This window comes from Cucurbita maxima, unplaced genomic scaffold (genome assembly GCF_002738345.1).
Source record: "Cucurbita maxima cultivar Rimu unplaced genomic scaffold, Cmax_1.0 Cma_Scf00011, whole genome shotgun sequence".
In the NCBI taxonomy this organism is placed as follows: domain Eukaryota; kingdom Viridiplantae; phylum Streptophyta; class Magnoliopsida; order Cucurbitales; family Cucurbitaceae; genus Cucurbita; species Cucurbita maxima.
This window is the reverse complement of record NW_019272027.1, coordinates 802,475-828,791: the sequence shown is the minus strand read 5'-3', so window position 1 is coordinate 828,791 and position 26,317 is coordinate 802,475. Positions and strand designations below refer to the sequence as shown.

General features: G+C 35.3%; 3 protein-coding genes across 6 annotated transcripts; 1 reads left to right on the top strand and 2 right to left on the bottom strand.

The window, feature by feature from the left end:
* Positions 1-363: 363 nt before the first annotated feature.
* LOC111485985 (L-ascorbate oxidase homolog) lies at positions 364-5,168 on the bottom strand. Its single transcript, XM_023132967.1, has 8 exons — positions 4,715-5,168; positions 4,508-4,617; positions 3,203-3,473; positions 3,018-3,120; positions 2,122-2,467; positions 1,160-1,525; positions 958-1,036; positions 364-833 (listed from the first exon to the last, which is right to left on the bottom strand). The coding sequence occupies exons 1-8, from the start codon at positions 4,856-4,858 to the stop codon at positions 636-638; spliced, it is 1,617 nt and encodes a 538-aa protein (XP_022988735.1). The 5' UTR covers positions 4,859-5,168; the 3' UTR covers positions 364-635.
* Positions 5,169-10,711: 5,543 nt separating this feature from the next.
* On the top strand, positions 10,712-13,470 carry LOC111485996 (transcription factor MYB101-like). 2 transcript variants are annotated; one of them, XM_023132982.1, is made up of 4 exons: positions 10,712-11,291; positions 11,445-11,922; positions 12,115-12,327; positions 12,998-13,470. In XM_023132982.1, exons 1-4 carry the CDS (start codon positions 10,965-10,967, stop codon positions 13,291-13,293), a joined length of 1,314 nt encoding a protein of 437 aa, XP_022988750.1. In that variant the 5' UTR covers positions 10,712-10,964; the 3' UTR covers positions 13,294-13,470. The 2 variants fall into 2 exon arrangements, with proteins under 2 accessions (XP_022988750.1, XP_022988749.1); XM_023132981.1 differs by having other exon boundaries at positions 11,445-12,327.
* Positions 13,471-17,055: 3,585 nt separating this feature from the next.
* Positions 17,056-21,220, bottom strand: LOC111486033 (probable beta-1,3-galactosyltransferase 2). 3 transcript variants are annotated; one of them, XM_023133033.1, is made up of 12 exons: positions 21,119-21,220; positions 20,729-20,874; positions 19,822-19,918; positions 19,623-19,696; positions 19,327-19,538; positions 19,166-19,229; positions 18,601-18,673; positions 18,380-18,500; positions 18,112-18,199; positions 17,903-18,028; positions 17,691-17,800; positions 17,056-17,490 (listed from the first exon to the last, which is right to left on the bottom strand). In XM_023133033.1, exons 2-12 carry the CDS (start codon positions 20,836-20,838, stop codon positions 17,342-17,344), a joined length of 1,224 nt encoding a protein of 407 aa, XP_022988801.1. In that variant the 5' UTR covers positions 20,839-20,874; positions 21,119-21,220; the 3' UTR covers positions 17,056-17,341. The 3 variants fall into 3 exon arrangements, with proteins under 3 accessions (XP_022988801.1, XP_022988800.1, XP_022988802.1); XM_023133032.1 differs by lacking the exon at positions 21,119-21,220 and having other exon boundaries at positions 20,729-21,104; XM_023133034.1 differs by lacking the exons at positions 17,056-17,490; positions 21,119-21,220 and adding an exon at positions 17,563-17,636 and having other exon boundaries at positions 17,679-17,800; positions 20,729-21,104.
* Between the last annotated feature and the right edge of the window lie 5,097 nt (positions 21,221-26,317).

Here is a 26,317-nt window from a genome sequence, read left to right as displayed (position 1 = left end):
TCACCGTCAACCTCACAGTTTTAAATTGCGTCTACTAAAAGAAGTTCCCACACCCTTAATAGGAATGTTTCGTTTCTTCCTCCAACCGATGTGGAATCTCACAATCTACCCCTTTGGAGTCCCAACATCCTCGCTGACACACCGGCTCTGATACAATTTGTAAAATCTCAAGCCTGCCGTTAGTAGATATAATCCGCTTTGGCCCGTTATGTATCACTGTCAGCCTCACAATTTTAGAACGTGTTTGTTGGGGAAAAGTTTTCACACTCTTATAAGAAATGCTTTGTTCCTTTCTCCAACCAATATGGAATCTATATACTAACGAAAATATCATCTCCGGCTTATATATTAATTATCAGACAATATCATACAATTGATAGAGCAATATATTGTATTCAATCTCTCAAAGATGAGTACTAAACTTGCACAACAAAGAGAAACGAGCAAGAATCAAAGCAATACACTGGTGAGCCAAAAAATGTTGAAACAGATACTCATAGACAGAACAAACGACGTAAAAACGACCGAGCTTTCGCGTTGAAGTATAGACTAACATGTTTGACCGAAAATCACCTAAATCTTTGATGGGATTGATTGCTGACATGAACTCTTGTTGCTTTATAGAGGTCCGAGTGTTAGAGACCGACTGCTCGACCGCATTTAAGAGCATTGCTCGGTATTGGATATTCGTCTCGCCACGAATTCACCGGCGAATATACACGAAGATACAGCTGCTGTCCCAAGTACTGGCGAACCCAATTCTCAGACCTTATATTCCACATTCCCACGTTGTCCAAAGGCATGTAAACTGCAGTCCATGACTTTGGATACACCTATAGTTCATAAAAAAAATGTGTTAGAATCAAACATACCCCGGATCTCGAATGGAGCCGAATCAAGACGTTCGATATTCTAATCATGATATCGAAGCCGATCAGTGACAAACTAGGCTGCTACCTGAACGGTACATCGAGAGATCGTGTCTCGTAAATTGTAAGTCAATCTGCTGGCTGGTGTCCATTCTCCTCCATCCATCCTGTTGCACAAATAATGGAATCTTGAAAATAGGATTAGCATTGAAATATATGAACCAAATTGGCTTAAGAAATCGGGTTTTCAATGAAGTTGGATTATGAACATAAAAAAAAAAAAAACGTACCCCACGACAAAGAAGTTGTGTCCATCGACGTGCCATGACTGCTCGGTATCTTCGGGATTCTCAAATACAACCTCAGCGTAGCCTCGAAAATCAGCAGCCATGACAGAAGTCTGAAGGTAGGCACCACTACCAGTGGGATAGTCAGGGATACTTCCAAGAGAGAACACACCAGAGATCTTGTAATAGTCAGCAAGTTTGAGAGGAGTATCAGCTGGAATGAAGGACGCACTGTTGACAGCATATCTTTGCTTGCCATTGATGATTGGAGCAGTGCTTTGAAGCCTTATTGTATGAGTAACATTGATTAATCCGTAATGATAAGAACCTTGGGGATTCGGTCTTGGACCGTTTGCTGTCAGATTACGCCTGGTTTGATTAAGGACAAGTCAGAGTAAGTATGGCACAACAAAGTAGAAGTGTAACTGCCTAAGTCCACCGCTAATAAATATTGTCCTCTTTAGGCTTTCCCTTCCAGACTTTCCCTTAAGATTTTAAAACGCGTCTACTAGGGAGAGGATTCTACATTCTTATAAGGAATGCTTCGTTCCCCTTGTGGGATCTCATAATCCGCCCTCCTTGGAGACCCAATGTCCTCACTGACACACCGCTTGGTGCCGGGCTTTGATACTATTTGTAACAGCTCAAGTCCACTGCTGTAGATATTATCCTCTTTGGGCTTTTCATTTTGGGTTTTCCCCAAGATTTTAAAATGCGTCTACTAAGAAAGCAACTGCTTCCTTGTTCCTTTTTCCTTCTTGTCAATTGTCAAAAGAGTGAATTTTTCAGTCCAATTAGCTACCACATTGAAAGCTAGAAAGAAAAATCTTTGAATCCTTCATTCAAGAATGCAAATTTCATAAAAACAGAACAAAACATCTAATTTGAGAAAACTAATGAAGCAGCATACATCAAAGCTTACTACAACAATGTAATGGAGACAATATTAAAACAGAGGCAGATACCTGAGAGACCGGGCCTGTTCAAGTGACCAATCAGTTTGAATTGTCGGTCCACCGGGAGGAGGTCCAGAGACACTAGCTGCTGCATTACTGTAATGAAGAGTGGAGGTGGTTGTGAGAATTTGGGACGTAAAACGCGTAGATACGACAATGTAGTAATCTTGTGGCGGCTGGTCAGCTGTAACCAAGACAGAGTAGGATTGCCCAAGATGAATATCAAGGGATTCATAAGTGTTCTGGAGGGTATGAGTTCCTTCAACCTCAACCAGAAGCATTTTGTGGCCTTGTATTCTGAAATTAATTGCAGTTGTAAGCCCCACATTCGATATCCGAAACCTGTAAGTCTTGCCTGCAAGACAATTTATGGAACAGTTAGTATGAGATAGCACATCGGTTGGAGAGGAGAACGAAACATTCTTATAAAGGTGTGGAAAGCTCTCCCTAGCACTCGTATTTTAAAAACCTTGAAGGGAAGCCCGAAAGAAAAAGCCTAAAGAGAACAATATCTGCTAGCGGTGGGTTTGAGTTATTACAAATGGTATCATGGTCAGACACCAAGCGATGTGCCAACGAGGAGGCTGAGCTCTGAAGGGGGTGGACAGAAGGCGGTATGCCAGCAAGGACGCTTGGCCCCGAAGGGGGGGTGGATTGGGGAGTTCCACATCGATTGGAGAAGAGAACGAGTGCCAGCAAGGACACTGGGCCCCGAAGGGGAGTGGATTGTGAGATCCCATATCGGTTGGGAAGGAGAACGAAACATTATTTATAAGGGAGTGAAAACCTCTTCCTAGAAAACACGTTTTAAAAACCTTGGGCGAAAGCTCAAAGAGGACAATATCCACCCGCTTGGGCTGTTATAGTTAACCATTACCATGTTTATATTCTTAATAACAATGTACCTTGTTCAACAGTGAAAGTGTTTCCATTTGGACCACGACCATTGATGAGAAGTCCATCAGGGAAAGGAAGATCACTACCACCATCTAAAATGGCTCTCAAATCCTGCAAGCATATGTTCAAACAGCCATTGAAAAAGACATTCCAGCATAACCTTCAAACTGTTTAATCAGGAAACAAAGCTTACAGTGTGGTTTTTTGAGTACCAATCGCCAGCCAGAACAGTAAATTCTCCAGCAGGAGTAGTAAATGGGACAGGAATTATAGAACGGCTATGAATTTTGAAGCCACCAAAGGCACCAGCAGCCTTGTGGAAGGCCAAAGAAGGGAAGTAGAAGTAGCTACCAATCTGATCTTTCACTTGCAGAACATAAGTGAAATTCTTCCCCGGTGGGATGGGGCAGTTCGTGCCATAAACTCCATCCTGCCAAGAGTTTCTTCTCTGTTGAATCCCATTCCTATTCAGTTTACACAGAATACCAAGTAAAGATAAAGGTCTAAACAAAAAAAAAAAGAAAAAAAGAAAAAAAAGAAGTAGCTACCAATTTGTTATCTGCTTTGGCCCGTTACGTATCACCATCAGCCTCACATTTTTAAAACGCGTCTACTAGGGAGAGGTTTCCACACCCTTATAAGGAATGCTTCGTTCTCCTCTCCAACTGATGTGAGATCTCACAATCCACCCCCCTTGGGGCCCAGTGTCCTCGCTGGCACACCGCTCGATGTCTAGCTCTTATAGCATCTGTAACAATTCAAGCCCACTGTTAGTAGATATGGTCTGTTTTGGGCCATTACGTATCGCCGTCAACCTCACATTTTTAAAATGCGTCGGCTAGAAAGAGGTTTCACATCTTTAAAAGGAATGTTTCGTTATCTTCTCCAATCGATACGAGATCTCACAAAAGGTAATTAGGACGAGAATGTTCAAACCCAAAGTCACAAACGTCCAGAACTAAGCAACTTTAACTTTGGGAAAACCAGGTCAAAAAAATGAAATCTTTCCAACATTAATTATTACAGTAAAAACAAATGACTCTAAACGACACCGTTCTGTGTTCCCCTGATCCCCACTTGGGCAAATTTTCATTACCTGTTGTAATAATTTCACTGCTCGAACAACTCTGTAGAATAATGTTTTAAGTCTATTAATGATCAATTCAATTCTACGCATCGTTTTTCAAACATGTCAGCCCTTTTTGAGATTCAAACCTCTCTTTCTCTTTTGATAGATTAAACAATGCATTATATTTTTGAGAAATCAGACGTCGATTGGAGTGGAAAACGAAACATTCGGAGTGTGAAAACTTTAAAAAACCAAAGAGAAGTGCTTGGACTTGGGCGGTTACAACCTTACAATCTTATATATAGAAAGACTATGGATTAACACCTCGATATTCAATGAAAGAACTATGAATCAAACAAGGGGAAGTGGGCATTTCATCATACAAGTTATGAGCAAAAAGTGGAAGAATGTAAACAAAAGAAAACCAACCAAGAGATCAGGAAAGGCTCATCCAAACTATTGAAGACATTGATAATCAAGTTCTCATTGGTAACCGATTCAATCTGTGGCCCTGGAAATTGCCCATTAATCAAAATACCCTGAAAAAGAGAAAGCAAGAACACAACCAAAGATTCTTGTATTATACATCTCCAAGCCAAACAAGAAATGGGTACCACATTGATACAGAAATGATACCTGTTGCTTCACTCCAAGAGGCCAAATGTCACCATAGGTGACATTCCATGTATAAAACCTATATGGGTCCTCTCCATTGATGCAGCTCAAGCTCAAAACCAAGAACAAGAAAGTGAATGACCAGAAGAATCCGATCCCTCTCATTCTCTCTTGAAACAGGGCTGCGTGGGAGTGAAGAAATGGAACAAAAGTCCAAGAAATGGGGATTGCGATTGCCCTTTATCTTTGAAAAGCTATGGGGTTAGTACTTAGTCGCTAAGGTTTCTTTTAGGCCATGGAATCTTTGGCTTTGAGCTTTCTTGACTGGCTTTGGATGAAATTGTAGGCTATGTCGGTGAAGGTAAGAAGTGCATCAGAGGGTTCCAAAGGGTATTGGGAATCGAAATTACAATTACAAGCTTATTAGCTATTAAATTGGGTCACCATATTCAGTTGTCAGGTCAATAATTTTTTTCAGCCGTACTGGTTGCAGGAAGGAATTAATTAGCGTGTTAGACAAGGGTTATGATACAGAGGAGGAGGGTGTATGGAAGTCAAGTTGAGGCATAAACAAGATTAAAGGTAATAATGATGTCGTTATGAGTGTTAGAGATAGGCTCGAAGAAGGTCAGGTAGGGCTGTGGGTCATAATCTCAAAAGTTTGAGTTTTGGCGTGAGTGTCGATATGTGGCTTTAGAGTTCAGTCGTATATATGAAATATGAAAGCTTGTCTATTTTACGACCATTTGTCAAAATCATGTCTATGGGGAGGCACAAGTATGAAGACGGTGTTATTGAGAATCAAAACAATGAAATAAGATGCAACATTGCATTTGAAGGACTTTGGTCTAAAGTAGAGACAAGGCTCGAGTAAGGTAAGTATGCTAGAGTCACAAATAAGTGAGCATACATGTAAAAGCAACATGTATGACCAAACAAATCTTAGTTTTCGCATGAGTTAACAAGAACCTCACCTAAGATCCAATAACACGCGAAGCCAGGTGAACAAACATAGTAGTTTGAATTCTTAAAAGTACAATAGTGACAAGGTACAGCGAGTGTGTAAAAACTCAAACCCATCGTTAATAGATATTGTCCACTTTAACTCATTACGTATTGTTTTTTAAAATTTTAACTCGATAGTTTAAATTGAGTATTTACGTTACTCGACACATAGCGGAGTTGAAAAAATAATAGGCACCGACAGCTCGTGGAAAAAGACATACTTAGGACAATAATTGCTTTAGACCATCTCTTCTTCTCTTTCACCACTGGATCTAAACATAACCTAACCACATCAATCCCTATCTTTTTCATCCTTTCAATTATTCCATTTCTAAATTAAATAATAAAAATAAAGCTATCTTCCAAATTTTTTAAATATTTAATTATTAACTTATAATTTTAAAAATTTTAAAATCAAATAAATCCAACCGTTAAATTATATTCTTTTAACTTCATTAATTTAAATTTTTGACATTTTTCTAATTTAAAATTCTAAATTTGTAGAAATCTTCAAAGGTTCCAAGAAGATAAGATAAAGAGATTACTTTATGTTTCTTTTCTTTGGCTTTTTCTTTTATTATGTATGAAATTTGTTCTATATTTTATTACCAATCTTCACTTAGAAGTTAACTTTCTTTTTCGAAAGCTCAGGATTTAATTAGGTTTTTCGTTCATCGATCAATTGTTGGCTTACGATTTTCTTCTAATAATCTAGGGTTGATATCAATTTTAGGTGGCTACTGTAATTTTTATTCGTTGAGCAATAGCGAGTTTCGTAAATTACTAAAGTCAATTTTCGTCGTTGCTCGACGAGTTGGTCTTGTAATAATCAAGCTCTCTTCTGCCTTTGCACTCGTGAGAGAATCTCGAGGATCCAAAAGTATAAGAAAATTTCGATTACAGATAATAAAAAGGCTTCATCTTTTCAATTCAAACAAAAAATTATGACCGACAAGTTTTGTGATATCTCACATTGGTTAGGGAGAACGAAACGCATTTATAAGAGTGTAGAAACCTTTCCCTAGAAGACTCGTAATGGAAAATCCCATAAGAGAAAGCCCAACTTCTCAAACATAAATGTTCTGTTTGTGTTTGTGTTTGTGTTTGGTCAGAGTTACATGTTCAAATGTGTCTGCTTCCATGTTTACCTTCCTAACTTTTGGATCCTTCTATACCTCAAATTCACCGTTAATCGATATTATTTACCTTATAAGTAAGAAATGTTTCATTCCCCTCTTCAATCAATGTGGGATCGCATAGTCCACCCCTTTGGGAGACTTACGTTCTTGTCGGCACACCGTTTGGTGTCTGGTTCTAATACCATTTGTAAGAGCACAAGCCCACCACTATCTCACAATACGCCTTCTAGGAGGCCTAACATCCTCGCTGGCACACCGATCAATGTATGGTTTTTATACCATTTGTAACATTCCAAATCCACTACTAGTAGATATTGTCTGATTTTGTCTGTTACGTATCGTCATCAACCTCACGGTTTTAAAACACGTCTACTAGGAAGAGGTTTCCACATTCTTATAAGACATGTTTTGTTCCCTTCTCCCACCAATGTGGAATCTAACCGTCCACCCTCCTTGTGAGCCATTGTCTCATAGATGGTCTCTTAATTGAAATAGATTTATATTCACAATTTATTGAACTAGATATTCATGGATAACGAACGAAGTGGTGGATAAATGATAGAAAGAAGCGGTCACGGGAGATAAATCCTCCAATGAATTTTTTCCTTTAAAAATATTACATCACAAACACTACAGATGAAAATTTAAACATTTATAGCTGTTAAGAGATAGAGATGTTTTTAAGTCTCGAGCAAGAAATTCGAAATTCAAATCATGTTTTATCAAAATAAGCTAAATTAGTGATTTAATTTATGAAAATATACTAAATAGATATATAAGAAAATTAAGTAGGGACCTCCAAGTGGACGGGTCATCTAAAGGGGTTAGTTGGACTATGACTAGACTGTGTGGGAACCCTTTCACACCCTCCAGACATAACATTCAAAATTAAACCACAACTAGTAGATATTATTCGTTTTGACTCGTTATGTATCACTATCAACCTCACCGTTTTTAAAATTAGGGAGAGGTTTCCACACACTTGCCAGAAATATTTTGTTCCACTCTCCAACCGATATGGAATCTCACACTGAGTTCATCTGAACATAACTGAATTAGTGGATAAAACATCTATTATCATTTCAAATGTCGATAATTTAATCCTTATTTAAGAGTTGTTTAACTAAAAAAACGATAATAATCAATTTATACTCTTATAGCCACGAAATTCTTAGATTTAATAAGTGAGTCAATTGTATAAAAGTTTATGAGCTTAGTTGATACAGTTACCAGCAAAGAAGATGGTAAATTGATTTTTGTCGGTATTCGAGCTAGCTTGTATGTAACACCCCGACTATTTTCATTTTCTCCAACTTTTTATAGACTAAAATAAAACTATAGGAAAAAAAAATTAAATTAAAATAAAGTGAATTAAACTTATAGGGCATTTCATATATATATATATATATATATATATATATATATTTAAACATTGGGCCACGATTATACTTGCTTCGGCCCAATAGTTTGGGGCCGCGTACAACTGAACTAAACCTTCTCCCTCCGACGGCCCATTTTCAAATTTCGGGCCCATCTTCTTTCCTTCGTACTCAATTGCAATACTCGAGATATGTTGCCATTGGATTGTGTCTGGACTCGACCCGACCCGACCCGACCCGACCCATGAACACAGTTAAAAATAAATGTGAGATAAATCAGAGAAAAAAAATGTCTTGGAGATTTGATTTTAAAGGAATCAATTAACTGAAACTAAGATTATAAATTTCAAATAAATGTTACAATCTCGATATTTCTATTTTGATTCATTAATATTAAAGATGTTGAATCTACTTCTAAATCTCGAGATCTTACGAAATAAGTTATAACCTAAATTATCGTTCTCGAACATAAATTTAGAATCAATAACATTTAACGAGAGATGAAAGAATTGAAAGCATAACACACATAATAGTATAAATACAACAAAATCCGTCAATCAAATATTCGATTGATAAGAAGGTTACAACCATCCCTAAGATTACGAGTTTAGCTCACACGTTCAAAGCTTCAACTACAAAACTCAATACAAATTCCATAAGAAAAATATAAATTTAAAAGAAGAGCCTACGTATCTCTACAACTCAAGCTCATCGTTATCTGATATTATCTGTTTTGACCCGTTAGATATCGTCGTCAGCCTCACGTTTTTAAAAAGCATTTGTTAGAGAGAGATTTTCACACCCTTATAAAAAAATATTTTATTTCTCTCTCCAACTGATGTGGGATCTCATAATCATGTATGATCTCATTGTGATGTTCATGATCATGAACTCGAAAATCCATTTTCTTGCCTCAGACTATTTATATAACTGTCTAAATCAAGTATATTTTTATTAATCAAATAATTGATAATAAAAAAATAAAGTATATATGTGATGTCCCACATTGATTGGGAGGAGAACAAACCATCATTTATAAGAGTGTGAAAACCTTCTCCTAGCAGACGTGTTTTAAAGTCTTGAGAGGAAGCCCGAAAAATAAACCCCAAAAAGGACAATATCAGCTAACAGTGGATCTGGGTCATTACAGATGTGTCAGCCTTCTCGCTATTTCTCGAAGGGGGTAGACACGAGGCGGTGTGCTAGTAAGGATATTGGGCCCCAAAGGATGTGGATTTGGGGCGATCTCACACCAATTGTAGGAAGAAAAGAGTGCCAGCAAGGATGTTGGGCCCCCGGAGGGGAAGCCCAAAGAGGAACGACCCAGATCCTGGGTCGTTACAATATAACATTTTATTTAAACGTGATATATTTGATCTACCAGAAAAATCGTTATATTTTAAAATTTATGAATTAAAGAATTAAATATATTAAAGTTTAGGAGCTAAATTGTTACGTCAGGCTATAGTCACATTATATGTTCGAAAAAGTAACAGGAGTTGGAAGGTTTGACTTTGTAAAATTAAATGTATTTGTTTTTTTTTAAATAATTACCATTTATTTTATTATTATTATTTATTATTTTTTTTAAGCTAACACAAAATTTTGACATGTATTTACATACATGCACACTAATTAAAAGAAAAAAAAGAAAAAAAAAAAGAAAAAGGATGAATTATTTGTATACAACGTGTTGAAAAAGAAATCATGCATACATAAAAACACTGAAAATTTGCAAATTTTAATTTTAATTAATTAATTCAGTCAAAAACCAATATAGAGTGAAATGGAAAGACATTTACACTAATGAAAAGTATTTTTTTTATATTAAAAAAATATATTAATGGAAAAAGAAGTAAAATTCCCGGAATAGAATACGCGAAAAGAAACAAGCGTTACGGAATTTACCTCACATTTCCCGGGCGACTGTTAGATATATATAAAAGAAAGTTTAAAAAATACAGTTTGGCATTGTATCTACTAATCATCAAAGTGTCAATCGTTCTCGAACTCGCTAGTTCCGATAAAGCCTTCATTGAAGAAAAAGGAAAAAGCATTCCTCTCTAAAATGAAATAAGTTTCTCGCTGCACCGAGACTTTACTCGTTTTTGTAAATATCCATTAAAAAAAAGAAATAAATTATTTAAATTCATTAAAAATTATTAAAATTGGTTAAAACCAACCATGGTAAAGATAATAATCTCACAATATTTAGCCGTTGTCCAGTGAAATTCTGGGTAAATATTATGCAAATAACCCTGGTAATTTTTATGTAGGTAAATTAGAAGTGTGAAGTACCGAAAATACCCTTGAGAAAATATAAAAGGAAAGGAGAAAAGATTAGGGGTAGAAATGGAAAGGGGAAATGCGTTGGACGGACGTAGCATTTAGCATGCAATCCGGAGCGAAATGGCAGCTCCGCCCTCTAAATAAAGCCGCGCTTCATGTCTCCTCATTTCTCAGTAACTCATTTTTTTTTTCTTTCTCTCTTAATAAAAAAAAATTAAATTAAAAAAAAAAAATCTTTTTTGTTCTTGTTCTTGGTGGGAACTCTCTCTGAAACAATCAGAATTTAAAAGCCTTGAAATTCTTGAATTTTTATTTTAAAAATTTTGTGGGTTTTGGGCGGTGAGGATTAATTGAAATCCCTAGTTGAAAATCAAATTATATTAAGGGCTTTTTGAATCGACGGTCCACGAAGAAACTTTGTGGGCTGGTTGAAGAAATCGTTTTACAAAAAATTTAATTATGGTTGAGAGCAACGGTGAGAGGAGGAGAAGCCATGGAGATCATCAAGAAGATGGTGGCGCCGCCGAGCCGGCGTTGAAGAAAGGGCCGTGGACGACGGCGGAAGATGGGATCTTGATAGAGTATGTGCAGAAACATGGTGAAGGAAATTGGAACGCGGTTCAGAAACACACCGGATTGCCTCGGTGTGGGAAGAGTTGCAGGCTCCGTTGGGCTAACCATTTGCGGCCTAACCTTAAAAAAGGCTCGTTTTCTCAAGAGGAAGAACGGCTCATCATTGAACTTCATGCTAAGCTTGGCAATAAATGGGCTCGCATGGCTGCTCAGGTTCCTCCCCTTCCTCATAACACTATTTTTATTACGAATTATTCAAATAAATTCATGAATTTCTTTGTTTTTTCATATTGTTCTTGAAATATTTTGAAAATGTTAACTTTGATCTTGTGTTCTTATTGTTTGGCTCTGTTTTTTTGTTTTTAGTTACCGGGAAGAACAGACAATGAAATTAAGAATTATTGGAACACACGGATGAAGCGTCGCCAAAGAGCTGGATTGCCTCTTTATCCTCTTGATCTTCAACAGGAAGCGACGGCGTTTCAACTCCGGCAACACCAAAATCACCGCTCTTCTACCACCACCACCAACGTCTCTGTTCTGCGTCAGAAACTTGAATTCGACAACAATATTCAAAATTCTGTGTCGGTTTTCAATTTTTCTTCAACGATGAACAATCCCCAGAAGAATTTCAGTGATGGGTCGTTGTTTTACGCAGCACCCACCAACCAATTCAAGTTCTTTACTGAAAACAACGGCGGCGGTGGATTTCTGCCGCTTTCCCCTGTTTCGCCGTTTCATCAAATTGGGCAACAACAGGTTAATAATAATTCCCTTTCGTCGTTGCCGCTGCCGGTGCTGCCGTCGCAAGCCGCCTTGCAATTGAGTTATGGAGGTTATATGGGTAATTATAATTCGGGTCTGAATTCGATGTTTCTTGGAGCTCCGTTCAATCACCTTATTCCGGGATTGGAAACAGAGCTTCCTTCAATCCAAACGCCGCCACATTCCACTACTCCGGCCTCTTCCGGAACCAGTGGCGGCGATGGGATCATGGCGGGGGCTAACAGTGGATTGCTTGACGTTGTATTGCTAGAGGCGGAAGCTCGATCTCGTAATGGGAAGCAGACGAAGGAAGAAAGCTCCTCCGGCGGCCAGTTGAAACGGACGGCGGAGCAAGGATCTACAGAGGAACAAGGTGCTAATAATTTAAATGTACGATCAGTTGAAGGAAGCAGTGGCGGAGACGCCGCCGTCCCCGCCGGAGAAAATCATTCCGACGGTTTCAGCTTCACCCATTCGTCATCTCGTAAGTTCTTCTAAGCTTTTACGTGATGGTTGCTTATTTAATTTCCAATGTTTGCTTTATTTATTTATTTATTTATTATTATTTTAATTGATATTATTATTTAATTAACCTATTCAATTTAATGAGCAATATTAACTTGTAAAAATTTGTTAAAAGAAATCATATTTTATTGTACGGAAGTAATAATAATTTAATGATATATTCTCATTTTTTTGGACAATTTTTCCCAGTTTTTTACAAAATAACCTAATTGGAATTTGTTTTAATGTATTAAAATTAAAAGAAAAATTTTGAAAAAATTACCAAATTTAGAAATTATTTTTTAAAAATAAAAGACCATTTTTCGTGTATTTAGACATTTTGTTCTAGCTAAATGGAAAAACATTTAATTTTTAATTATTCTATTTATTTTACAAAAGAAATATATCTATATTTATATATATTTTTTTGTCCATAATTTTAAATTTCAAAATATTATATTTTTACTTAATTTTAGTTTAGTCCATAGATTTTAAATTTTTTTTTTTTTTGTTTATATTTAATCCTAAATTTTAAGAATTTACACTTTTACCCTTGAGTAAACTATGCTCAAAATGTAAGAAAATCGGATAAATGCCCTATTCAAGGAGTGAATTGGTATTATTTAAATAACATTTTAAAACATGTACAGGAAAGAGACAAAGAATGGAACCTCTAGAGGAGATGGATTCAATGGTTGACGATGACCTAATGAGCCTACTCAGCAACTTTCAAACGGAAATGCCAGTGCCGGAGTTGTACCCCAATAACAGCAACGATGACCTTGGCATCAACACACACGACGACTTGTCATTGCGTGAAACGAATGGCAACCGTGACGAAGACGAGCAACGGCCAAATGTAGGAACGACATCGACGGTAGCATCACCCGTCCTCGAATGGAGCCTTGGCTCATCTTGTTGGAACAACATGCCGAGTATTTGCTAAAAGAATAAAAAGTTATGAACTTTGTGTGTGAGGTTCATGCTAGGGTTGGGATGATGGACCTCACTTGGTTTCACTTGGTTGCTTTTTGTGTTCAATCTTTAGTTTGAAGGTGTTGTGTTCATTAGGTAGTTTATAAATATCAACAAAAAAAATAAAAAATAAAAAAGAATTGAACTTGCTCGGCTTGTTGTTATAAACATAGTTTCAATTTACGAAAAATACAACTGATAATACCTAAACCCTGAACTCGTAAAATATGATAAAAGAACGAGCGTTTAAAAACGTGTTTATCCATTGATTTCGAGCATTTATGTAACGGCCCAGATACACCACTAGAATATATTGTCCTTTTTGGGCTTTCCTTTCAGGCTTGTTCTCAAGGCTTTAAAACACGTCTACTAGGTAGGTGAAGGTTTTCGCACCCTTATAAATGGTGGTTTGTTCTCCTCCCCAATTTGTCCTTTTTGGGCTTTCCCTTTCAAACTTGCCCTCGAGATTTTAAAACGTGTCTGATAGGGGAAGGCTTTCACGCCCTTCTAAATTGTGATTTGTTATCCTCCCCAACCAATTTGGAACATCACAATCTAAACGTTTTTTTTTTAATTATTGAATTGAATCATCACTCGAACGTTTTTGTATAATTTGTGAATCCTAAATTTGACCTCGTTTTATAAATTCATTTTTCTCTTTTTTTAATTATAAAAAGGGTGAGGGTCAAATTTATAAGTAATAATTAATGAGTTTGGATTGCTTATTAATTTTGGAGTCACCACCCTCACTAAAGGCCACAAAAAATGAAACCCTAATAGGAGAAAAGGGTGAGAACTATTTTGGAGGTGTGTGAATGGTCAATGAACACTCATGCATTTTGCTTTTTGGAGAATACTCTCATTCAATACATGTTATCCCGGTTTTATAATCTTACCTCAATCTCGAACACAGTGACGAGTACCTTAAATTTCGTACATTTGTAATGCTTCATTTAAGGTTGTCTAACCCTAAAAGAATCGATATCAATCGTACTAAACTCGATAGGAAGAAATGAACCGAATGTAGAATCACGAAATGGATCAGGTATATGTTCATCTATTTCTCGGTCTCTGTTGTGTGTTTTTATACTGGTTTTCTACTTCTAAGCTCGATGCTCATTTTAAACATGCTTTGTTAAATACTGAAACATCACTTCATTGAAGATTATGTGTGATATCCCACTTTGGTTGAGGAGAAGAACAAAACATCCTTTATAAGGGTGTGAAAACTTTTCTGTAGCAGATGCGTTTTAAAGTCTTGAGAGAAAGCACGAAAGGAAAAACCTAAAAAGGACAATATCTGTTATTAATGAACTTGGGTTGTTACATTTATGTCTTTGATTGTACATCCATTGTTTACTCATGCATTAACCTTGTGACCCCTTAGCTCGACCTCGTTAGCAACTTAAGCTTCTTTCAATTACATATCTACTTAGCCTACCATTTTAATACGAAACTATCATAAAACAAATCCTTAGAATAATAGATCCCGAGTTTAAATTTTTACCATATTTACCATATTTTTTGTACTTTGAAATTGTTATAATTTAATTTCATTGTAAAAAAACATTAAAAATTAAATATTGTTATTTATTATTTAATTTTTGGGCCACATTCTATTGCTTAATGGGCTCCGGCCCATTGGATGCTAACGCTCATCATTACACCGAGTCCAGTGAGTAGTTGGGCCTTAAAGCCCAATGTCAAAAATTGAATTTATTACATTATTATTAAAACAATATTGAAGGTTTTTATTTTTAACTCAAACATGTGGCAAGGGGTTTGAAGAATGTGATAACTTTGACCCGTTGACCATATTCATATTTTTTTAAATATATTAGGGTTTAAAATATATATTTATTTTTAAAAAAAAATTGCAATATTTTATATAACGTTTCAAAATTATCATTGGAGTAGAAAATCTGTTAGATTATTTGAATAAAAACTTAGCATAACGAAACATTTTTTTTTTTCATGTTTAATTGAATCAAGTGTTTCCGTTACCGTCATGTCATTCTAGGTCACCATCATATCGTTTATCAAACATTCTAATAGATTTCTGTATGTGAGATCCCATATTAGTTTGAGAGGGAAACGAAAAATTCTTTAGAAGAGTGCGAAAATCTCTTCTTAGCAGACACGTTTTAAAACTATGAGGTTTACGACGATATGCAACGAAACAAAGCTAACAATATCTATTAGCGAGAATAGAAAATTGAAATTAGCCTAGAATGAGTTAAAGTATCGAGTATCGTAAGAGGATGATAGACCTATCGAATGATTAACGAATCCCAATGCATAACTATTTTAATATCAAAATATGATTCGAACCTTTATTTGTCTACTTGATCCATTTTAACTAAACATAGAAAACATTAATGGAAGAACATAACCCTAAACCCTAAATTCTAAACTGAACTCGTAAATCATGTCTCATCTCAAAACCCTAAAAGACCCTAAACCCTAAATTCTAAACTGAACTAGTAAACAATATCTCATCTCAAAACCCTAAAAGACCCTAAACCCTAAATTTTCTCTTCCCATCATCTTTCAAAACCCTAAAAAAAAAACCCTTAAACCCTAAATTCTCTCTCTTCCCATCATCTTTCAAAACCCTAAAAGAACCCTTAAAACCCTAAATTCTCTCTCTTCCCATCATCTTTCAAAACCCTAAAAAAACCCTTAAACCCTAAATTCTCTCTCTTCCCATCATCTTTCAAAACCCTAAAAGAACCCTTAAACCCTAAAATCTCTCTCCTCCTATTTCATTGTTTCTCTCTCTTCCCATCATCTTTTAAATGCAGCATTAAAAGTTGCAGATTTTGTTTCTTGTGGCCTTAAATTTACCCAACCTCCCTCCTACTTGGTTGTTATGCTCTTTTAATGCTTCCATTTCCCTTCTCAACTCTCTTAAAATATATGCTTCCCAAACCCTTTTTCTCATGCATCATTTTAGTGTCATACCTCAAGCTTTTCTTAACTCCCTCGAAAAAACATGGGTTTGGTTGGTCGGGCGAGGAAAAGAAGAAGGAAGGTGCCCATTGTTGATACTTTTCTAACGTTTTTTTTTTTATTTTTAATTTATTTAATCATCGTTTTTGTTCGATAAATGTTGAATTGTGGTATGGTAGCATCTCGAAGCCATTAGATTTCAATTTTCAATTTTTTTTTCTCTTGAATTATTGAGTTTGTTCATAAAATTTAATTAAATTTTAGATTTTAAATAACAAAAATAATTATTTAAAATTAGGTCCCCTAATTTTCTTCTCTCTTTTTTAGGGCTCTGTTGGACAACAAGATACCATAAGTAAAGTTCGATTTTTTTAAGCTGTTCTATTTAGAAAACTCAATTTTGAAATTTTTTATTTTTTTTGTTTAGTGGTGTTTGATATTTTTTCTTACGATTTTGATTCGAACGGGATATTGGTGCGGTTCAATAAGAAGATAATGTCCAAAAAAATTATTGGGTTTTGTTTTTTGATTGAGCCGTGCCAATATCACGTGAAGTTTCACGGTAAAATAATTTCAATATTTGATCTAAAAATAAGTCAAATTTTGTCGTATTAATTCTTTTATAATACTCGTTTTTGTTTTTTTTTTCAAATATTTTATACTCCCAATTATTATTTGTTTTTGGTTATTTATGTCCGTACAGATCTGATTAATTGTATCATTAGCATAATCATTAATGGTAATCATCATATAGATTATTATTTAAAGACATTATAATTAGTTGAGAAAATAATTAATCAGCAACTAACCATTCTTTATATTATTCAAATGAGAAGAATTGTGTTTATTATGAGGAGCTTGAATTCCTTGAAGCCCTTCTCTTGCTCTCTCAGCTGCCTACTTTTGGCTAATACTCTCCACAGCCTCGCATGGAGTTGCCTTGCTCACCGATCTCTATCTCTGTATAATGATAATACGATACAGATTCGGTACAAAAACCGGACTTGCAAGCCCGTAGACCTTCACGAGTTTGGAACGAGTCGAGATGAAGCTAGCACTGTGCCGTTTTAAAAGGTGGCACTCCACAATGTCTTCTCGCCTTCTCCGCATCGACGATGGACTTCCTTAATCTTCTCGGCCGACTTGCAAATTCCGCTGCAGCTCCAGTCAAATGAAGCGACGCAGACGTTGCCTGCTTGTGCCTTCCATTCACAATCTGTATCAAACAACAAGCTTAACCAGAGCTTTGCATGTAACGGCTTAAGTCTACCATTAGCAGATATCCTCTTTTTTGGACTTTTCCTTTCGTTCTCCTCCCCAACCGATGTGAGAGAGAAAACTTAACTAGTGTCTATTATCAGACAAGAAACGTGGCGTGTTTTAACAAAGATGGTGACACAGGAAAATGGGAATTACCGGGCGGAGTTCCACAACAAAGTCTCCGATCGTCGATGTGCTCCACGTCAAGTCCAATAAACCAAGATCCTAAGGAAACATCTTCATTGGCATACTTGTGCAGAACATGCCTGAAAATTCCACAATTATGAAGCAATGCAAATGTGTGATAACTTGTGAGGTATGAATTCCGAGATCAATGGTTTCGAGAAAAAAAACGGATAGAAGCTTACTGGTGTATCGATATGTAGGTCGCTAAATCCTTCGAGATGGCATATAACTGGCCTGTTGCGTGGCGGAAATACTTGTTACCTGCCTCACCAAACTTCCAGTGTTCGGGTTCGTGGTATCGAACTCCCCTACAATACATAGTTTGGTTAAGAAACCAGAGGTTTCCCAGTTTTGACATTCACCTAGAGAAAATGGTAAGGTTAAAGCTTACTTTTGTGACAGGACAGGTCCTGATTTCATGCATCCGATGTAAACCCGTCGTTTCAATCGATGTCTGACTAGCGTTTCTCCTAGTGTGGCTGAGACCAAATTCAAGAACATGAGCTTATTGTATCATGACAATCAATGTAGATATCTATCAGGAGATCGTGTATAAAAAACGATATCAATTCCTATTCTCAAATATAAGTCACTGATATAGATCCGTTCTTATAACTAAACTCGTGTTCATCAGTTTGACAAACAATCTGTTTGCTTACCTATATTTACGTGAACATCGTCGTCAACCTTGACGTAGAAATCTGCATCCCACGTTGCAACGGCTGTTGCAAAATATGTCTTTGTCTTGGCAGACAATTCGAGGTACCCTTCAACATGGTCCTGTGTAGATAAACATGGCACGGTTGAAGATCATGTCGTTTTAAGAAAGCGTCACGAGCAATAGAAATGAAAACTTTGTATTCGAAACACGAATCGCTACCAGTCTAAGAAAATCTCCATGCTTTTTGTCCTCTACTTCAATAGCTCTGTCAAGGATACCTCCGGATGTGGCACTGCCCATCAAGAACAAGAAGCTCATTCAAGATTTTTCGACATATTATGTGACATCCCACGTCAGTTAGAGAGAGGAACGAAGCATTCCTTGTAAAGGTGTGGAAACCTCTCCCTAGCAGACACGTTTTAAAACCTTGAGGGGAAGCCTAGAAGGGAAAGCCCAAAAAAGACAATATATGCCAACGGTGGGCTTGGGCGGTTATAAATAGTATCAGAGTCAGACACCGGGCGGTTGCCAGCGAGGACGCCGGGCCCCCAAGGGGGTGGATTATGAGATCTCACATCAGTTAGAGAAGAGAATGAAGCATTCCTTGTAAGGGTGTGAAAACCTCTAGAAGAAGCGTTTTAGAACCTTAAGGGGAAGCCGAGGAGGGAAAGCTCAAAAAGAACAATATTTGCTAGTGATGGGCTTGGTCTGTTACATATTATAACAAGAAAGTCCATGGATCTTGTTGCTAATAGTTCTTGTCGAACGATAAAAAGTTACGTACCTGTGGCCGATGACAAAGCGAATTATAATCCCCTTCTCCTCCTCTAGTTTCTTCCTCTTCTCGCCTATTTTTCAAGTTTTCAACCACTCTCATCAGCACATAATTTAAACAAGAAGAAATGAAAGCACAAACCGAAACATAACTGTCACACTCTACTTAACCTTGAGGTATCCACGTTGCACGAACCGAATCTCGTCTTTTCCTGCTACTAAAAGCAGTATTGATCCCTACAACCATCAAGTATCTTCTTCTCCCAGATGACGGGGAACTCTTTAGATCGTCCGATGAAGGCGAACCACTCTGTATTGACTCTTGTGCTGCCTTGGCAGCAGCCAATTCCATCTCCAAATTTGAAATGGTCTTATCTAATGTTCTGCATAGCACAGCCACATCAAAGTAAACTTGCAGTTTGGATTCTTCGTGATAAATTCGTAAAACAGTTTCGGGTTTCACTCACTGTATGGCATTGTGAGTCTTAAAGACTTCTCCGAAAATGTTTCTCGACACACGCTTAACGTCCTTCTCATCCAACTATAAGACAAACAAATCAGAAAACTAAGATAAAGATAACAGGGTAAAGAAAAGTAGCAATGTAGCTACTTTCTTGGACATGTATGCTTTGGACAAGTTACATGAACAGCATCGAATATGCTTACCGATTTCGAATCGCAACCTTCTGAAACTAACTTCAACTTTTTGGCTTCGTACGCCGTAGTTTGAGCGATTCCTCTAGGTTCAGGAACAGTCCACATCCTACAAGCAAGTTTAATATGATCTTCAGTTAAATTCAAGCATATCTCTGTAATGTTGTGCTCGGTGCCCAATGTCCTCACTTATATACAGCCTAGTGTCTGGCTCTAATACCATTTGTAACAGTCCAAGCCCACCACGGGCAGATATTGTCCCCTTTGGGCTTTTCCTTTCGATCTTCCTACGTGTTTACTAAGGAGAGGTTTTCACACCCTTATAAAGAATGCTTTGTTCCCTCCCCAACTGTTGTGGAGTCTCACAATCCACCCCCTTCAAGGCCCAACGCCCTCGCTATCTCTCGTTCCTCTCTCCAATCGATATGGGATCTCTAGTTCTTAAACAAAACATTAGAATAGTCTTCCCGACAGAGCTGAATCTTAAACTCCTCGAAATAGACCTCTTTTTTACCATAATTCACGGTGAAAGAAGAACACTCAAGCTTACAATGAAATCAAATCCATAAATCTAAACCATCATAGTATTCAGCCAAGTGTCAGATTGAAGATGGGATATGGATGGCAGATCTTATTGCATTGAAGAAATGGTGAAAAGAAACAGTTCTTCAACCTCCAGACCAAAGAAGAAGAGCTATAAATACTGTCGGCTGCATTTAATAAACGAAAACCAGCAAAGTTTCCCCAATAAACAAAGACCCAAAACCAAAAAAATTGGTCAAATTAGAACCCAAAACCTGGAAGTCCAAGAAAAACATCTCAATCATCGATCAAACTCCACAACGATAAGAACTCAGCTAATTTAACAAAAACCCATCAAATTTTCAACGTTCCTCAGCAAAAATTCACAGAAACGAACCTGTTTGTGTAGATCATCCCCAAACAGAAGCTGCTCAGGCAAAGAAAAACAGCCCATCTCTGAGGAACAACGCTCCGTGAAGATTGCTCGGCCTTAATTTTCCAGGACATCTTCAACCCAGATTCTATTTATGCTGTCGCTAACAACTTCTCCCAAGAAAACCCCATAAACATTCGATCAAGTTCAGACCCAGATGAAAAAATGAACAAAAATTCAAAATAAAACAGCTGGGAGATCGAGAAATTTTGAAATTAGGTATAGAATAATGTTTGAATCAGAGGATTAAGAACAGAGAAGAGTATGAAACAAATTTGTCTGTGTAGAAGATCTCTGGAAGCTGAAGGGAAATGAAAAAGCAGAGAAGGAAGAGGGGAAGACCGACTAACTAACCTCTCGCTTAATCCAAACCACCAAACTGTTACATAAAGTGACATAAATACCCTTTGTCAGACCTTCATACAAAAAAGTTTAGCAGAGAGAGGTGGCTGAGTTCCCATCAAGCATGGTGCCATGGACATCATGTGGTGCCATGTTCCTTTCAATTTATATGCATTTTTTCTCACTAATTTCATCAAAATAAAATTTAAAGAAAGATTAAATTTTTAGTATGAAAGGTTATACATTGGCTCGTGATACAAATTCATTTTCCATTTCCAAAATCGACCTCCGTTTTTGGGATCTCATTGGTGGAAATATAGGTCGATATGTCTCCATCTTGTGTTTTAACGACGGGGTAAGACATTCAAGCTACTTGCACTTGTCTCGTCCAATCACTTAGCAACTTTTTCTAAGAGACAGGAATGTAAATAGAAAGTACCAGCAAAAAAAAATGTTTTTTTAACTTTTAAAAGTCTCAAGTTCATGTTGTGATACAAGTATTTAAACTTGCATTTAAAGTTGAAAAATTCAGATAGTATTTGATGGATTGCGTTGTGAGACCGTAATAATTTGAGTTGTGACTTTTAATACAGTTAAACTTCGAGTCTACTCTTTCGACTATTCCATTAATTTAAGATGGTTGTTTGAGATCCCGAACATTGGCAAACAATTATTTTAAATGTATATAGTAAATAGAAATGTATTATTGATACTATAATGTATTTATAATTACTTTTTTAATATTAATTTATATAAATATATATAGAGGATATTTTTAAATTATATTATTTTATCATATAGTCAAAGAATAAATCAAAGTCAAACTCGAAACCTTTATTGTATATAAGTAGATAAAGATAAAGGGGGAAAAGCAAGCAAAAGGCAAAGATTGACCAACAAAATAGATATAAATTCTTTTTCCAAAATAATAAAAAAAAATTATTAAAAAGATGACATTTTTAAATTTTAAAAATTTATTAGATATAAAATTATTCTTTTCACTCTTTTTTATTATCTACTTTTCATATATTTTTTTAATTTTAAATTAGGTTTTGAAAATTAAATAATTTTTTTTTAAACATATATGAAATCATATATAAAATATATATATATATATATATATATATATATATAAAAATCAAATAGCTCTTTAAAGAAGCTGAAATTGAAATTTAACAAACTAAAATAAAATTGCACGTGAAAGAAGGACTGTGATTGGATGGAAGTAAAAAAAGCCTCCATGGACAATGAATCACGTGACATGTCGTCCCAATGTCACGTGGATGTTGCCAAAGTTTTCTCTAGAGATCTACCCCATCTTATAAGACACGTGTTGTTATTCCAATAAATTATACTAGCCTCACCATATTTTTTTTTTCTAAATTAAAAAATTTAGTATTATAATTAATAAACATTTTAATACCACATTTTAAAAAAATCTTATAAACTTGTTTAATAATATTCCTTCAAACTTTTATAGGTAATATTTTACTCATCCACATTGTTTAAGTTATTATTTATTTAATATCTAATAATTTTTTGCTTTGAATATTTTATAAAATTTGAAATAATTAATTTTATTTATTTATCCATATTTTCTATAATTTAGTTTTTTTTTTTTTTTACCTTCAAAATTACTTTGCATTAAAAAAAATACTTATGTAATAATCTCGTCAGGAATTATTGGTTTTATATTTTTAATAATTACTAATAATTTTTTAAAAAATAAGATAAATATGATATGGAGATCTTCCTAGTTTAGTGTCAAAGCATTGAAACTAGACATGGTGGAGTGAGCTTAGTACAAATCCCAAAAATCATCAAACCCAATAGTCTGATTCAAAATAATAGGAAAATTAGTACAATATTTGGTAAGTTAATTTTAAAAATTTATAATTTCTATCTTTAAACTTAGTGCCACAAATTTAAAATTCTTTTAGCATAGTCGGCTCTAACAAGAGGCACACATGACGAGCTAGTAGATCCTATAATAACGTCATTGTATCTGAATTATGAAGGCTCTCAGATATATAGATAATTGAATGTGCTCCTTAGCACGTGACCCCTGAATATGGATCCTATGAAGCTTAACATATGGACTAAACTCTATTTTTCTTGGAATTATATCAACCCAACTTGTAATTTAATCTAAAAATTACAAATATAACACAATTTTAAACTCAAAAAATAAAAAATACACATCAACCTATCTTTACATCTATCAATAATATGTTACAAACTCAATCACCAATGATACACTAAAGTAATTTAAAAAAAAATTACGAAAACGACGGTGGACTTTAATGCCATGAAAATGCAGTGAAATCATATGAAAATCTATCATAAAATACGTAATTTATGTCAATTGAGATATATTCATGAAAAAAAATGTAATACGATCATATATGTATGCAAAAAGAAACTTATAGTTTCAATACCTATGCCATGAAAATACAAGTAAAATTATATGGAAACTTTAATGCCATGAAAATGCGAAGTAAAATCATATCTAAACTTTAACTAGTCTCTAATAGGTGAAACTTAGAAGAGAACTAAGGTTGGCGTTCTAATCTTCCAGCACCACACCACTCTGATTGCTACGTTTTCTCTGCATACCCACCAGCTTGTTGCACAGCCTTTTACCCATCGAGCTGCCCATTCTTATTCTAAGCCTCTGCCTTTTTCACTTTTTTCTGGCTCCTATGGATGGTAGAAATCTTGTCAGTTTGAAATAACATAACAAATAGAGAAGAATCTCTTGCAAAGTTTTTAAACCAACACAGATTGCATTGTCGTTGTTTACAGCCTGCAGAGAGATCACTGTTTCAAGCACTTACCCTGAAAAGACATCTGATAGCCAAATACAACAAACTACACTGTTCAAGGACACCCTCCATTCATTTTTGCATATTCTTCACCAATTTCAACTAGAATTTGTATGGTTTGGTTTTCCAATTCTATCTAAGCATCCAACTAGAGATAGATATTGGTTTAATTCTATTTCAATCGTTCAAACTATAGAACTTTAACGGTTAGTGTAATAATCCAAGTCCACCGCTAGTAGATATTGTCTTCTTTGGGTTTTTCCTTTAAAAGCTTCCCCTAAAGGTTTTAAAACGTTTCTGCTAGAGAGAAGTTTCCACACCCTTAAAAAAAATACTTTGTTGCCCTTTCCCATCGGTGTGGAATCTCATAATTCACCCCCTTCGTACTCAGCATCCTTGCTAGCATTCGTTTCGTCTCTCAGATCAATGTATAGTTCTTAAGCTATAGTTTGGATTTGATCATAACAGTCTTATGTTCAACTCGTTTCCTCTCTCAGATCAATCGTCTTATGTTCTAACAGTCTTATGTATAGTTCTTAAGCATCTTTGTTGGCACTCGTAAAGAGTTGGATTTGAACACAGTCTTATGTTCAACTGTTCGTCGTAACAAATTTATAGTTCTTAAGCTAGCTAATATGATTAAACTCTTAATAATGATGATTTCAAATGTTTGTTAATCCAATTAAGAAGAGGAATGGGCAGCCAAGTTGTTTTGGAAATGATATCTAATGAGGGGGTTAAGAAAAATGATGGGTTCTTCCACCATTTCTTTTAGTTGCTTTACCAAGCAAACATCTCGTCCTTTTTTTGGGATTTATTTGATTTACTTTCAATAACATCCACTAGTTTTTTGTCCTTTTGTAGGGTATGCTTCTTAAAACTCTAGAATAAAGGGTGAATTTATTGAATCAATCAAATTTGGACCCATTTGGTTTATGATTGAAAGAGACTTTAAATTAAGGAAATTTCCTTTTTCCTCTATGAGTCCAATGGTATGATGTGTGTGGTGTGTGGATCATATCATTACAAGCTGTATTATGTTCAAGTTAAAAAATATGTTTTATACGTTAAAATTATTGACTATTTATTTATATTAGAATTCGAGATGTTTAGAGATACTATTCAAGATCTTAGATTCACTTTCCGAAAGAAAATTTAAATTTTATTTTTTATTTTTGAAAATTAAGCTTATAAACATTACTTACCCCTCTGAATTTTTTATTTTTTTATTTTGTAATTTATTTTTATGCTTATTTTCAAAATTCAGAGAAAAAATTATCTTGGTTTTGCTGCTTTTAGAATTTAGTTTAAAATTAAAATATTTTTAAAATATTTTGTTAAACAATTGAAACATTTGTAAAGAAGAAAAAAAAACACCCAAACAATTTTTAAACTGTTCGTTATAACAAAAGTCATAAAAAATTAATATTGACTCGTAAGTCGAAATTAGTATAAGAAATCAACATCAGCTCCAAAACGTCAAACCTATTTGTTATGTAGGTTTTGTTAGCTCCACCTAGGTAGTTTGTTCATATGAAGCTAGAAGTTGAATAAAGGCAATGGATAAGTTTGTACAAAGTCCTAAAGATGGAAAACCTAAAGAGTAGAATAATGATCTATGAAAGGCAATGATAATGATGATGGGTTTTGAGGGCATAAATATGTATGGAACAAAACAGGAGGGAGTGGGTCACAAGCCACGAGCGTAGGCCCCAAAGACAGAGCCAAGGCAGCAAACGCCATTTCCATCTACATCCACTCACCATTACAACCGACAGCCATGAGGCTTCCTTCCTTCCTTCCTTCCTCTAGCCCTCACCCTTTCCATCTCATACTATCTTATAATCATACCATTTCTAAAGTCTTCTAAATCCTAAGACTTTGGAATGGGTCAGATGGCTACATGTGGGAGTGGGTGGCTCACCTAACATGATACCTATATCTATGCTCTCTTCTTCAAAAACATGCCAACAATAATTTGAATGATAGACATGTAACAATTGGGAAACATTTATAAATGTAGGTAAACATAAATAACAAGTTACACTATTTAATTCTTTTTTATTTTATTAATATTACTATTGAAAAGAGAAAACAGGAAACAAAAAGCATGGACAATGAGAGGCAAAAAAAAAAAAAAAAATGAAAATAGTAATAAAGTGGGTTTAAAAGTATAGATTTGGTTCATGAGAGACTATAAAAAAAACAATATTCATAGACCCAAAACCTGACCTCAAACTCATTCTTTTTTTTATTTCTTCTTTTGGTCTTCAATTTTTATCTATATTGCAATTTGGTCCCATTGACTTTAACATTAGACAAAAAAAAAAAAAAAAAAAAAAAAAAAAAAAAAAAAAAAAAAAAAAAAAAAAAAAAAAAAAAAAAA

Excerpts from the sequence above, each read along its gene's own strand:
- LOC111485985 (XM_023132967.1), bottom strand. The coding sequence starts at position 4,858 with ATGAGAGGGATCGGATTCTTCTGGTCATTCACTTTCTTGTTCTTGGTT. Across the intron at positions 1,037-1,159 it reads CACAACTTCTTTGTCGTGGG|GATGGATGGAGGAGAATGGA; the intron begins GTACGTTTTTTT and ends TTTGTGCAACAG. Across the intron at positions 834-957 it reads TCTCTCGATGTACCGTTCAG|GTGTATCCAAAGTCATGGAC; the intron begins GTAGCAGCCTAG and ends TATGAACTATAG.
- LOC111485996 (XM_023132981.1), top strand. The coding sequence starts at position 10,965 with ATGGTTGAGAGCAACGGTGAGAGGAGGAGAAGCCATGGAGATCATCAA. Across the intron at positions 11,292-11,444 it reads GGGCTCGCATGGCTGCTCAG|TTACCGGGAAGAACAGACAA; the intron begins GTTCCTCCCCTT and ends TTTTGTTTTTAG. Across the intron at positions 12,328-12,997 it reads CTTCACCCATTCGTCATCTC|GAAAGAGACAAAGAATGGAA; the intron begins GTAAGTTCTTCT and ends AAACATGTACAG.
- LOC111486033 (XM_023133033.1), bottom strand. The coding sequence starts at position 20,838 with ATGTCCTGGAAAATTAAGGCCGAGCAATCTTCACGGAGCGTTGTTCCT. Across the intron at positions 19,697-19,821 it reads AAGGTTGCGATTCGAAATCG|TTGGATGAGAAGGACGTTAA; the intron begins GTAAGCATATTC and ends TTTGTCTTATAG. Across the intron at positions 19,230-19,326 it reads TGCAACGTGGATACCTCAAG|GCGAGAAGAGGAAGAAACTA; the intron begins GTTAAGTAGAGT and ends CTTGAAAAATAG.